General features: G+C 62.2%; 1 protein-coding gene across 1 annotated transcript; it reads right to left on the bottom strand.

The window, feature by feature from the left end:
* Positions 1-26: 26 nt before the first annotated feature.
* On the bottom strand, positions 27-13,784 carry CERS1 (ceramide synthase 1). Its single transcript, XM_032092517.1, has 7 exons — positions 13,528-13,784; positions 5,931-6,090; positions 5,124-5,304; positions 4,534-4,695; positions 2,863-3,010; positions 2,193-2,332; positions 27-1,711 (listed from the first exon to the last, which is right to left on the bottom strand). Exons 1-7 carry the CDS (start codon positions 13,747-13,749, stop codon positions 1,669-1,671), a joined length of 1,056 nt encoding a protein of 351 aa, XP_031948408.1. The 5' UTR covers positions 13,750-13,784; the 3' UTR covers positions 27-1,668.
* Positions 13,785-14,148: the final 364 nt, after the last annotated feature.

Below are 14,148 nucleotides of genomic sequence, written 5' to 3'. Positions count from 1 at the left end.
CCCGGGCTGGGGACCCGGGGGTGTCGATTCCCTGATTGGAGCCTTTGATCTGATTAGTGCGCAATTAGCACCGCGGGATTCCCGGGACTGGGCAGAGGGTGGGATCCCTCCGGGGCTCCCCGGCACCCCTTAACCCTTTCATCAGCTCCGCAGTCTCTCCCGCATCTCCACCGCGTCCACTTGAGGTCCAGCACAGCCCGTGGGGTCAGGGCTGAGGGTGGAAAATCCAGCGCTGCTCCCTAAAACCCCGCCCGGATCCAGGGGCAGACCCTGAGCCGGCTCTTCCTCCCCAAACCCTTTTTTTTTAACCTAATCACGGCGTCCAACGCTTTTCTCTTAAGGCCACCAACAGCCAGCACATCAAACCATCCAAGTCCTGCTTCACACAGCCCCAAAAGCCCCCAGTCCCTGCCCCAGCCAGGCACCCCCAGGTCCCACGGTCCCCTCCTGGCCATCACAGCAGAGCTGCCACCACCACGTCTGTCACAGCCCCCCCCAAACCAGCTGCAGCCACCCAGCTCTAAGCCAGAGCTGGAAAACTCCGTTTTATCCCTCCAAGGTCACCCCAGCTCTGTTCTGACCCACCCTGGGTTATCAATTCCCTTCCTGCCCTGAATCCCACTGAAATGCAAGGAATTCCAGCACTCGGATGCTCCTCTGACACCCTGAAAGTCACAGAGAGGGACAAGGCCCTGCCACAGCTTGGGGACATTTCCACCAGCCCCATTCGGGACCTTTCCCTGGCTCACACACAACGAGCCTGGAGGGGAAGCAACATGAAGGACCAAACATGGAAAAACCCCACAAATTCCCACCCTCTCACACCTGGAATTAATGCCCTGGATCCCCCTCCCTCCTCTGGCTGCTGTCCCCAGCGGGGAGGGAGCTGCAGGTCCTGGCCCTGGGAGGGGACAGCGAGGGGACAGCGGGGTCTGAGGGCCCCAAACCCACAGAGCTCCCCAGGACAGGGACCTGGGAACCTGCAGGGCTGGAGCTGCCTGGAAAACCAACACGGAGAGCAGGAATTCTCTGTTCTTCCTTCAGCAAGGGGATGGTGCTCAGGGAGGAGGCCCTGTGGGACTCCTTAAGCCACTCCAAGACCTACTCGGGCTTTTCAAGCAAATTAATCCTCCCGGGCCTCCTCCAGAGGGCTGGGATAAAGCTCCTGAGGCGGGAGCTGCCCACAGGAGCTGCAGGTGACAGTGGTCCCTCCTGAGGGGACGCTCTGAGGGTTCCTCCATCACCTTCCCAGAGCAGGACTGGACCTTTCCCTGCCCAGTTTGGAGCTGGACCCTGCAGGAGCTGCTGGGGAAGGGTCTGAGGGAGGGTCCAGTGCCAGCCAGGGGGAATCAGAGCGGGGCTGAGAACGACAGGAGCAACACCAGGGACACAAAGCCAGCCTCAAATCCTACCTGGGCCAGCAAAACCACCAGTCTCCCAGCCAGACTGGGCCACGGGGAGCCCCCAGGCCCAGGGGACAGGTGACAGGGCACAGCCCAGCCCCGAGGGGCACAATCCTGTCAGTGGCGTGTCCTCCCCGGCCCCAGGCAGGGCTGGCAGGGGGTCAGGGGTGAAGTTCTCCTTGGGCCTGTCCTTTGCAGGGTCCCAGAGCAGGGTCCTGGTCAGTGCCAGGCCCTGGCAGCTGCCCTGGCCACGGCCACGCCGCCCTCACAACCTCTTGTCCTTCACGAGGCCGTTCTTGAGGTGCAGCCTGGGGAGGAGAAGAGCCCATGGTCAGCCTGGCGTCCACACCACATTCCCTCCCTCATTTCCCTGCTGAGGCCACTCCTGTCCCCAGATTTGGGCAGTTGGACAGATCTGCCCCCAGGATCCAGCATGGGAAGGTACCCCCAGCAGGGAGAAGGCTCCAGGGAAACCTCAGAGCCTAAAGGGGCTCCAGGAGAGCTGGAGATGGACTTGGGACAAGGGATGGAGGGACAGGACACAGGGAATGGCTTCAAACTGGAAAAGGGGGATTTGGGTGGGATTTTGGGAAGGAGATCCTCCCTGTGAGGGTGGGGAGGGACTGGGACGGAATTCCCAGAGATGTGGCTGCCCCTGGATCCCTGGAAGTGCCCCAGGCCAAACCCTGGGATAGTGGAAGGGGTCCCAGGGCTGGAACTGGACGTGCTTTAAGGTTTTCCAACCCAAACCAGCCTGGATTCCCTGTGTGCCACCCCCTGGCCACGCACCCTTCCTTCAGAGCCTCGGGCAGTTGGATCCCAGCCTCCTTCTTCCTGGGATTCCTGCTCTCCTCCATGTCGTACTCGCGGAGGTCGTTCACCTCCTGCATCTGCCCCAGCAGCACCTTGGCCACGAACAGCACGATGAACTGGGGGGGACAGGGGGAACAGAGACCCTCAGGCCCGGCCCGAGGCTGGGGGGGACCTTTTCCTGCTGTCCCGGCCCCAGTTCGGGCAGTGCAGCTCCCCCCAGGATGGGGTTTGTGCCTTAGAGCAGAATTCCTGCACCTCCCCTTCCCTGATTTCATCCCAGGGGATGATGGAATCAGCAGCTCCCCTGCCCTGCCCCATGGGATCCCTCCTCATCCTCCTTTCCTTCCTTCCTAGGGGAATGATGCAAGGAACATTCCCAGGCCATTCACACCTCTCCCCAGTTCCAGCTGCTGTTATCCCTCCCTCCGGATCCCCGGGGTGTGAGACAGTCTGAATTCCAGAGTGGGAACCCCCCAGCCTTCCCTCCTGCCCTGAACCCTGCAAACCTTCCTCCATCCCTGCAATCCCAGCAGCAGCAACAGAGCAGGGACGGAGCAGCGAGGACAGGGGGGACCCCAGTGAGGGGGACATTTCCCTGCTGTCCCCAAGCCCAGTTTGGGCAGGGATGGCCACGAGGATCACCCACCAGGAACCAGTAGATGTTCATCAGGGTGAGCACGAGGAGCATGGCGTTGAAGAAGAAGTAGAAGGGGATGTTGGGGACAGACTGGAGGCTGGAGTGGCAGGTGGCGTAGAGCACCTTCAGGGGGAACCAGTAGAGACGGAACCAGAACCTGCCGGGGCACAGGGACAGCAGGGGTTTAGTGTCTCCCTGGCAGGGGACAGAGCCAGCACAGCCTCCTGCTGCCCTGGCATCCCAATCCCTGCTCCTGGCAAAGGGCAGGACAGCAGCACATCCCAGAGGTTTGGTGCAGAGGCTCTGCGGGGCCTCCCAGCTGGGTGGGAAAACCTCTGGGAAGCTTTTCCCAGTCCTTGCACCCGCAATTCCTCACCAAAACTTCCCCCCAAACTGAGGCTGTGGCCCATCCATCCATCCATCCCTCCATCCCTCCATCCCTTTGTTTTCCTCCTGCCCGGCCCCAGGGGCAGCTGGAATCTGGGACAGCCCCACCTCCCTTTTCCTGCCGGGAAAAGCGCTCCTTGCTGCTGAACCCAGGGAGTGGGAAAAAGGCAACAGCTCCTCCTCCTCCTCCCTCCGTCCCTGCCCGGGGTCATTTGTCACGCTGGAAGCGCAATTTCACAGCAGCCGGGTGGTGACAGACGGCCCGGGGACTACAGAGGGATTCCGAGCCCAGCATGGGGCCGGGCTCTGCGGGGAGCTCTGCACAAACCGCGCCTCAAAGGGCTCCTTCCCAGCACAAAACATCCCAAAGCAGGCGCTGGGGGGGTTCCGAAAGCCGGGAGGAGGGTGGGGAGTGGGATCAGGGGGATAAATCCAGCAGGGAGGGTTGGGATTGGGATCAGAGAGCCAAACCCATGGGAGTGGGATCAGAGACATGAACCCAGCAGGGAGGAGGGTCGGGAGTGGGATGAGGGACACAAATCCAGCAGGGAGGAGGGTCGGGAGTGGGATGAGGGACACAAATCCAGCAGGGAGGAGGGTCGGGAGTGGGATGAGGGACACAAATCCAGCAGGGAGGGTCAGAGTGGGATGAGGGACACAAATCCAGCAGGGAGGAGGGTCGGGAGTGGGATGAGGGACACAAATCCAGCAGGGAGGAGGGTCGGGAGTGGGATGAGGGACATGAATCCAGCAGGGAGGAGGGTCGGGAGTGGGATGAGGGACACAAATCCAGCAGGGAGGAGGGTCAGGAGTGGGATGAGGGACATGAATCCAGCAGGGAGGAGGGTCGGGAGTGGGATGAGGGACACGAATCCAGCAGGAAAGGTCAGGAGTGGGATCAGGGACACAAATCCAGCAGGGAGGAGGGTCAGGAGTGGGATCAGGACAGAAACCCAGCAGGGAAGAAGGTCAGGATTGGGGTGAGGGCCACAGAGCCGGCAGGGAAGGAGGTCGGGATTGGGGTGAGGGCCACAGAGCCGGCAGGGAAGGAGGTCGGGATTGGGGTGAGGGCCACAGAGCCGGCAGGGAAGGAGGTCGGGATTGGGGTGAGGGCCACAGAGCCGGCAGGGAAGGAGGTCGGGATTGGGGTGAGGGCCACAGAGCCGGCAGGGAAGGAGGTCGGGATTGGGGTGAGGGCCACAGAGCCGGCAGGGAAGGAGGTCGGGATTGGGGTGAGGGCCACAGAGCCGGCAGGGAAGGAGGTCGGGATTGGGGTGAGGGCCACAGACGCACCAGCTGACGCTGAAGGTGAGGCAGCCGATGTTGGAGATGACATCGTTGAGCCGGTGGTAGACCCCGCCCCGGTGCTTGAAGTACACGTTGAGCTTGGTGAACTCCAGCTGCACGTCATTGACGTCGTGCAGGAACAGCACCAGGATGCCCACGTTGTGGTACCTGCGGGAAAAAGGGGGGAAAATGGGAAAAATGAGGGGGGAAGGAAGGACAAAGGAGGGAAAACAGGGGGGGAAAAAAGGCAGGAAAAAAAAGGGGGAGAAAAATGGCCAGGAGGAAAAAAAGGCGGGGAAAAAAGGGCAGGAAAAGGGGGGGAAAAAGGACAAGGAAAAAAGAGCGGGAAAAAAAGGGCGGGAAAAGGGGGAGGAAAAAAGAGCAGGAAAAAAAGGGCAGGAAAACAGGATCAGAGGGAGAGGAGTGTTGATGTTGGCTCCCAGCACCCCCGGTCTGTCACCCACTGCGTGATCCAGCTGCACATCCAAGGGCTCGGGAGCGTGGAGAACCCACGCTGAGCCCACCCCGCTCCGCGCCCAGGAGATTCCCATGGGATTCCCGTGGGATTCCGCGGCCGGGCTGGGCTCAGGGCTCACCTGAAGGCGTAGGAGGAGGCGATGAGGGTCAGGGTGACGACGTGGTGCAGCAGCATCACCACCGAGTCCTTGCGCCACGTGTCCATGTAGGCGGTGGCGTACAGCGAGTGCCCGTAGAAGCTGCACTGCAGCAGGTAGGCGATGGCGATGTCCGTGGGCACCTCCATGCCCTGCTTCCAGTCTGGGGGGGGGCACAGGGACACCACTCAGACCAGATCAGGGGGCCACAGTGGGGCTCAGGGGGTCCAGGTCCCTCCCAGGTCAGCACAGAGGTGGAGGGTGGGTGGGGATCCAGCTGTTCCCAGACTCTGCCTCTGGCATCAAACCCTATCCTAGACCTAGGGGAAAGCCTTGATTTTGATTTTGTGACCCTGCCCATGGCAGGGGGTGGGAATGAGGTGATTTTAAAGCCCTGATTTGGCCCAGGGGGTGGGAATGAGGTGATTTTAAAGCCCTGATTTGGCCCAGGGGGTGGGAATGAGGTGATTTTAAAACCCTGATTTGGCACAGCAAATTTGAACGAGGTGATTTTTAAGCCCCGATTTGCTGCCCCTGCCCATGGCTGTGAGATGATCTTTAGGATCCTTTCCCACCCAACCCATTCCATTATTTAATTCTCTCCTGATTCATCCACTCAACCTCTCCAGCAGCCACCAAGCGACTGAAAGAAATGCTCAGACACCTCCTTGTGCCCTTTCTGCACCCACAGCGTCGTAAGAAATGGGAATTTAGGGGTCGTCTGCTGCTCTCCTCATCCCAACTCCCGTCCCCTTGAACATCCCAACCCCTCCCTGGTTCCCACTGTACCATAAAAGACCGAGGGGGGGTCGTGGAAGAAGGGGTAGTCGGTGCAGAAGAGCAGGTAGGCGCCATAGGACCAGGACAAGGAGTAGAAAAGCAGCTTCCAGGCACTCTCGGGCATCTTGGCAGCATCTTTGGGCTGCAGGTTGCACCATTCCCCGAAGGGCTGCGAGGAAAAGGGGGAAAATCATCGGAGAGGGGGGAAAGGAGCATCCCCAGGGGGGGATCAGCAGCATTCCAAGAGCTCTGGTGGTGCCAGCCAAGCTCAGGATCCCCATTTTTCCAGCAGGAATGAGGCCCAGAGAGGCTGGGGAAGGGGAAATCAGGAGGTTGGAGATCCTCCCACCCAGCCTGGAGCTGTGGAAGTGGAGCCAGGCAGGAGCCTGGAGCATCCTCCCACATCCTGAGAGCATTCCCAGGGCAGCTGGCTCCGGCAGGGCAGAGCCAATAACCGATAAAATAAAAATAAAGCCCAGGGAAAGCCCGGAGGGGAGGCTGCAACCGCGTTGTCCTGGGCAGAGGGAGCCGGCGGCGCCGCCAGCTGCCGGGAAAAAGCCTCTGGCTGGGCAGGGAAAGGCTCGGCAGAGCCCTGGGCACGCTGGCACTGCCACCAAGTGCCATCAGCACTGGGGACCGAGCAGGACGAGCACCTCGTGCTGGGCCACCCCTCCCCACACTCCCAGCGGCTTTCCCAGCCCCAATTCCCTGGGGATTTCCCCCTGTGCTGTTTGCAGCTCCCTCCTGCCTGCTGGGAACAGCGGAGACGAGGCCAAACCTCCCCCAGATCTGCCCAAAATCAGGGTGGGGAGGACGGGCAGCTCAAACTCAGGACAAAATTCCTCATCCTGGCTCCCGAGGGGGACAGGGACACCCCAGACCTGGCAGGGACAGCCTGGGAACTGCAGGAAAACAATGGAGCAGCCTCGGTTTTGGGGAATAACCAGACCCAGCATGGAACAGCCTCAGGTTTTTTGGGAATAACCGGAGCCAGCATGGAACAGCCTCAGGTTTTTTGGGAATAAACGTTGCAGGGGATGCTGCCCTTCCCCGTGTGTGACCCCTGCTCCCAGAGGCTCCGGGCAGGGAGGTTTTCCCTCGGTGGCAGCTGAGCAATTCCAGGCCCCGTTCCTGCTTCCCATCAGGGCAGTGACAGTGCCAGGGGCCCGTCCGGAGCCCCCAGGACACAGCACAGGGAAGGGGAGGGCACAGGGAAGGGTTTGAGGGAACCGAAGCGCCGATAACACCCGAAGCCCCCCCTCTGGGAGCTCCTGGGAGCTGCAGATAAGCTGGAGGTGAAAACAAAACGCCTGGACAGTAACAGGACCCTGCCCCGGCTCAGCACTTTCTGCAGCCTCGCTCCTAAATTAAGGCCCCAGCTGTCCCCAAGCTGTGGCTGCGCTGGGTTTTGGCCCCTCTGGCTGGGTCCCCTTTTCCAGGAGCTCCAATCCCAGCCCAAAAGCTCTGGATTTCCCAGCCCTGGAAGCCCCGACACGTCCCACATTCAGAGCCGCTGCCAAGGCCTTTTCCAACGGGAGCCACGGAGAGGAAAAAGAGGAGGAAGCTCGAAGGGTGAATAAATAATGCAGAGACACAAAGTCCTGAGCCCAGGAAGCATCAATTATTGGGATGCCCACGGGACAGGGACAGGGCACAGCTCACGGTGCCAGCGGGGCTTTGGGATGCTGGGCTCGGCCTCAAATCCCTGCTCACCCCACAGGGGTTTGGGGTGGAGGGGCCCACAGAGATCCGTGGGGTCCACGGGGCAAGGACACCTTCCCCTATCCCAGAGCTGGGGACTGGAAAATTAAATCCTGGCCGTGCTGCAGGGTGAGGAAAAGTTGCCTAAATCGCTGAAAGGGACACCAGGAATCCTTAATTTCCAGCTTCCACATCCTCCCTAGGGCTGCTCAGAATCCCTCCCCTCCAGCCCTGCTTCCCTGAGTACATTTTCCAACCTTTTTCCCCGCAGAGGGTGGATTTGGGATGCTGAGCTCGGCCTCAAATCTCCGCTCACCCCACAGGGGTTTGGGGTGGAAGGGACCACAGGGATCTGTGGGGTCCATGGGGCAGGGACACCTTCCCTTATCCCGGAGTGGATTTGGGATGCTGAGCTCAGCCTCAAATCCCCGCTCACCCCACAGGGGTTTGGGGTGGAAGGGACCAGCGGGATCCTCCAGTTCCAACCCTTCCCTGGTCCCAGGGACTCCAGGAATGGGAGCCGGCTCAGGGAAGGATGGGAGGGGACCAGCAGCGCCTGGGGGGCACGGGGGGGACACAGGGATGTCCCTGGAGCAGTTCACAGGAGCCACCTCTGCCCTGTGGGGTGGGAAGGGGGGTGGGGGATGTCCTCCCATCACCCGGCTGCCGTTGCCATGGCAACGGCGCAGAGATGCCTGTTGCTACGGGCGACGGAGCTGCGTCGGGAGCCGGGATCTAGCTCCGGCTGGAAGAGCCCAGGGCTCCTGGCGAGTGATGTAATGGGGCTCTGCTTAAAGGGCAACCTCCTCCTCTTCCTCCCCCTCCTCCTCCTCCTCCCCACGGGCACCCTCCGATTCACCGAGAGCACCGATGGGCCCGGGGGAGGAGCCCGTTCCCGCAGCATTCCCAGCAGGATGAGGGGAAGGAGCTGGGAGAGGGGTTTGGAGCTGCGGAGAGAAACCCAGCGGGAGCCGGGGCTGCCCACAGGGTCAGGAAACACCCGGGGCAAGGAGCAAACGCAGCTCCTCTCCCTTTTCCCAGCCTCCAGCACTGCCAGGGATCCTTAAATCCACCCCCAGCTCCAGCAGCGGGACAGGGAGCAGCCGGGGATCCCTAAATCCATAGTCGGGGATCCCTAAATCCACGGTCGGGGATCCCTAAATCCAGCCCAGCTCCAGCAGCGGGACATGGAGCAGCCGGGGATCCCTAAATCCATAGTCGGGGATCCCTAAATCCACCCCAGCGCCAGCAGTGGGACATGGAGCAGCCAGGGATCCCTAAATCCATAGTCGGGGATCCCTAAATCCACAGCCAGGGATCCCTAAATCCTGCCCAGCTCCAGCAGCGGGACACGGAGCAGCCGGGCAGGGACACGGGGGCTGTGAATCGAGGTTTGCTCCAGAGGAGCTGGATCCCCCCGCCCAGGGCCGGGGCCTGGCTGAAGCCCAGCGGTGCCAGGGCTGGCTGCGGGCACAGCGAGTTCCCGAGGGACACAAAGGAGCGGCTGGCACGGAGCATCCCCGGGAACTGGCAGTGCCACCGCGGCTTTTCCTGGGGCACAGGGGAGGGATGAGCCCGCGGAGCGGCCCGGACACATCCAGAGCTCCGTGTGTGGCTTCCCAGAGCCCCGAGGGGCTCTGTCCCCTCTATCCCCTCTGTCCCCAGGCTGGACGCTGCTCCCAGATCTGCGATGGGGCTCCCAATGGATCCCAGAATGGCTCGGAAGGACCTTAAAATCAACACCTGCCACCATCCCAGGGTGCTCCAAGCCCCGTCCAGCCTGGCCTGGGGCACTCGCAGGGATGTGGCAGCCACGGCTTGCACGGGAAATCCATCCTGGAGGAATTCCTCCCCAGTATCCCACCCCACCCTGCCTCTGGCAGCTTTAAACAAAGGAACATCCAGTAAAAGGTCCCTGATCTCTGACCCCCAAACGAGCCTGGGGACCCCGGGGCAGTGATTATCCCCCACCCCCGAGGGGAAGGAGCCAAGCAGGGGGTGGAGAGCCCCAGCTCTCCTCTCTCCATCCCTGCAGCAGCTCCGTGCCTCAGTTTCCCTGCCCCGTGCCAAGCTCTGGACGACGCTTCCCGCACAGACCTGTGGAAAAAAGCGCTTTTCCCACCAAAAATATTGACCCGATGTTATTTTTTTTCCCCTTGATTTCTTGTCCCTGGAGGGCAGAGGAGCAGCAGGAGAGCTCTGAGGACGCCCCACGTGCTGACACAGCAGAGCAGCCCCCGCCGAGCTGCTCCGGCCCCGGGGAAGAAAGAAAGGGCCCTTTGTTGTGGCTTTCCTCCCCTCTGGAGCTTCCAGGGTTTGTGTTCAAAGGAGGGAACAGCAGAGCCTCCCCCCAGCTCGGTGTGCTCTGCTCCCAGACTGTGCTGGGGGTCACTTCTGGGGACATTCCCCTATCCCAGTGCTGGGGACTGGAAAAATAAATCCTGGCCGTGCTGCAGGGTGAGGAAAAGTTGCCTAAATCGCTGAAAGGGACACCAGGAATCCTTAATTTCCAGCTTCCACATCCTCCCTGGGGCTGCTCGGAATCCCTCCCCTCCAGCCCTGCTTCCCTGAGCACATTTTCCAACACTTTTCCCTGCAGAGGACACTGGGATGTCCTACAAATCTGGGCACCACCGGGACAAAAACCCAGCTCCTGTCTGGGCCAAACCTGGAGAGTTCCGCCCTCTGCAGCACAAAGCCTTGGGGACAGAGGGGACACCTGACCACCCCCAGACCCAGATTTCCCACCCAGACGATTTTCATGGACTCACTCCCAGTTCCCTTCAGGGATTTCCCAGTCCAGCAGCTCGGCGGGGTTGGGGGCTGGACACAGCAATTCCAGCTGTGCCTTAAATCCAGGGTTCTCCTGGATTTACCTGCCCGAGGGCACTGCCTGGGGAAGGAGAGAGCTCCAAGGGCTTCTCCCAGCTTTTCCTGCTCCTTTTCCAGGCTCAGGTGCCCTCCAGGGGGTTTAATTAACACAGATGTGCTCAGGTTGCTGCTTTTTAATCCAAGTCCTGGCTCCAAGGGCACAGCTCGGACACCAACGTGGCACCAAGGGGGCAAATCCAAGGATTCCAGGGCTAGCAGCACTTCCCTAGAACTTGGTCTGAATTTCTGGAGCTGGTCTGCAACCCCAGGGAGCTCCTGCAGAGCACCCAGAAACCAGTGGGACAAAGAGCAGAGGCTCGGGCAAGGCCTGGGAAAGGACAGATAAATCCCACAGGGATGTCCACATGCCAGCACAGCTGACTCTGATCGTCTTTCCCTACCTTTTAATCCACATTTCCTGCCCTAACTGGGATCTTTCCCACTCCAACACAACCCCTTGATGTGTTTGCACTGAGGATTCTGTGAAGAAGCAGCAAAAAGACAAAAATTTGCTCTGAGAAGGATGAGGAGAAAACCACCAGCACCAAAACTGCTGGAAAATCCACTCAAACCCAACCCAAACCCTTCCCAAACCTGCACCACCTCTGCTGCTGCTCCAGCCTGGCTGGGGAACCTGCTGGAGCAGGGATTTGGTGGGATAAGAGCTGGGGGAGAGCCCAAGGCACCAGCTCTGACCCCACAGAGAGCACAGGAAGAGGCTCCAGCACCTTCAGAGGTTTCTCAGAGCAGCCCTCGTGGCCGGAGCTGAGCGAGGTGCATCGATGCTCTTGTGGTGAGAGGCGCTTCCTGCCCAGCTGCCGAGGGAGGACCGTGAGATTGATGGTTCCTGAGCAGGGAGGGACGTGCTGGGCACCCGGAGGAGTCATTTCCATCCCCGGCAGCTCTCGGTTCTCACAGGGAGAGGCTCAGAATGAGGAAGGATGCCCCAAAAAGCAAAATCCTGACCAGGGAAGAAGTTCCCAGGGTGAAACAGTTCCTTTTTCTCCCCTCAACCACCCCAGCCCAGCACTGCCCTTCCAGGGGCTGCGAGATCCCAGCTGATCCAAACCGACCTCCTGATGGGTTTTATGGAAAAGCCACAACTCCCCTCCTCTCCCACAGCAGCTCCAGCAAGGAAAAGCTTCCAATCTTTTCAAAATGCAGGCCTGGAGAGACAGAGCTGTCCCTCCCTGCCGCCGGGGGAAAGCTGATGCCGCCGGAACCGCGCTCAGCATCTCATCAGGAGCAGCCACACGCAGATGGAGCCCCAGGAACCAGCCCTGCTCAGCCCCCCTCGCCCTTCTGCAGTTACAGGAGTGACCCATTTCCCCAGGGAACGACGCCCTGGCGCTCGCAGGAGCTGCCAGGAGCCTCCCAGAGCTCCGGGTGGGCTCCCAGGGCTGAGCCCTCGCTCTGGGGGGGCCTCACACGAGGGGGAACTGGAGCACGAATGGAATCGGCTTCGGTTTGTTCCAGCAGAGCCGGGGCTCCCTCCGGCCTCAATCCAGCACTGCCAGGTGCCCATCAGAGCCAGATGGGGCAGGGAATGAGGGAAAATCCAATCTGGCACAAATTCCCAACACTTTCCTCACCCACAGCCCCTTCAGCAGCTCCAAACGGGTCCGGGGGGCTCGGGCTGGACTTTGCACCCCAATTAAGCAAAGGAGGAGCCCCTTTAGGGCAGGGGGAGCAGCGGCTCCCACAGGGACACAGGGAGCTGCCTGATCCATGAGGATCCAGCTCAGCCGGGGAATGAGGAACGAGGCCTGTCCCAGCAGCTCCGGGAGCTCCCCAAGGCCCGCAGGCACAGCGAGGTGACAAAAGGGTGTCCCCGCCAGCTCGGGGCTGTCCCCTGACCCCAAAATCCTCCAGATTTCCGGCAGTTCTGCCCTTAAAGTCCTCTGGAGGCCGGGGCAGAGCCTGCAGCATCTCTCGAGGAAACAGGGATGGAGCCACGGCGCAGGGAGGGGAGCTCCGCTCTCCTGCACGGCCGCGAACGAGCCAGAGCCGCTCTCCCCGCCCGGGGAGCCCCTGCTCGGCCTGTCCCCCAGCCGGGCGGTGACAGGAGCGGGGGACAGCGGCCAGCGAGCCCCTCCGGGGGCTGCGGGGCCGGGCGGGAGCATCGCTGCATCCCCGCGCCCCGGGAAGGTCAGGCCGGCACTGCAGCACCGAGCCAGCGGCCCCGCGCCATCGCTCCGCCGCCCCAAAACCGCGGGGGGACACGCGGGGATGTGACCCCGCTCCTCCCCCCGGGCAAGGGACAAGCCGGGAATAACCGGGAAGGAACAACCTCAGCCTTGTGGGGATGCGGGGATGGGAACGGGAGGGGGGGAAGGAGCAGGGGGGGGGGCTCTCCCGGCGCACCGGGATGCTCAAATCCTTCGGGATGCAGCCCCGGGAAAGGCACGGAATAACCCGGGAATAACCGGGAAGAAATCACCTCAACCTTGCGGGGATGGAAACGTGGGGGGGAAATAAGGGGGAAAGGAGCAGGGGGGGCTCTGCCGATGCTCAAATCCTACAGGATGCAGCCCCCGGGCACGGGAAAGGCACGGAACCACGGAACAACCTGGGAATAAACCGGGAATAACCGGGAGGAAAAAAACCTCAACCCTGCGGGGATGCAGGGATGGATCCGGGGGGGATGGGGCGGGGGGAAATGGAGCAGGGGGGGCTCTCCCGGTGCACCGGGATGCTCCATCCTCCGGGATGCTGCTCCGGAGGAAGACACGGAACAACCTGGGAATAACCTGGAAGAAAAAACCCTCAACCTTGCGGGGATGCAGCGATGGAAAGGCGGCGGGGGGAGGGGGCGGAAGGCGGCGGCGGGCGGGGGGGGCTCTCCCGGTCCCTCGGGATGCTGCAGCGCCAGGAGGGGAATTGGGGCGCATCCCTCACCCCCTAAAGCACGGAAAACGCGCATCCCCCCCATCCCCAACCCCGCGGCCGGGGGCGGGCGCTGCCCTCCGCGCACCCCCCGCTTCCATCCCCATCCCGTCCCCGTCCCATCGCCCTCCCGGTGCCCGGCACTGACCCGAAAGAGGCGGCGGGAGCAGGCGCGGCGCAGCGCGGTCCAGCCCAGCGCGCAGAGCCCGCACAGCAGCACCTCCGCCCAGCCCAGGTGCGCGTTCTCGGCCCAGGTGCGGCGCGCCAGCTCCCAGCCGCAGTCCCCGCAGCCCCGGGCGGCCGCGGCCAGGCTGCCGTAGCCCCGGCGGAGCAGCTCCCCGTAGCCGGGCATGGGCTCCGGAGGCGGCATCGCGGAGCTGCCACGGCCGCGGCCCCGCGCAGGCTCCGGCGGGGCGGGCACCGCGCTCCCCCCGCGCCGGTACCGGGGTAGGAGCCGCCCCCCGGCACGGCCCGGCCCCCCTCGGGCTTGGCCGGGGCTCCCGGAGGGGGCAGCGGCTCGGGAGGGACGCGGGGAGCGGAAAGAAAGCGAAACCAACGCGGTGGGAAGGCGCTGGAGAGGGGAAGGGCGAGGAAAACCCCAAATTTCGGTACCGGGGGTGATGGAACGGTGGGGAAATTCCTGTGACTGCCCTGGGGAACCCTCGGGGCTGGAAGGCGCTGGGCACAATTATGTGGCAACACGGAGCTGCTGCTTTGGGGGTCTCGGGTGCCAATTTAGGAGGTTCAAGGGCAAATTTGGGGGTCTCAG

This window comes from Corvus moneduloides, chromosome 28, assembly GCF_009650955.1.
Source record: "Corvus moneduloides isolate bCorMon1 chromosome 28, bCorMon1.pri, whole genome shotgun sequence".
NCBI lineage: Eukaryota > Metazoa > Chordata > Aves > Passeriformes > Corvidae > Corvus > Corvus moneduloides.
Note: the sequence above shows the minus strand (reverse complement) of the source record. Positions and strands in the feature narration are given on the sequence as shown.

Excerpts from the sequence above, each read along its gene's own strand:
- CERS1 (XM_032092517.1), bottom strand. The coding sequence starts at position 13,749 with ATGCCGCCTCCGGAGCCCATGCCCGGCTACGGGGAGCTGCTCCGCCGG. Across the intron at positions 5,305-5,930 it reads CCCCCCCTCGGTCTTTTATG|ACTGGAAGCAGGGCATGGAG; the intron begins GTACAGTGGGAA and ends GCCCCCCCCCAG. Across the intron at positions 3,011-4,533 it reads CTCACCTTCAGCGTCAGCTG|GTTCTGGTTCCGTCTCTACT; the intron begins GTGCGTCTGTGG and ends GTGCCCCGGCAG.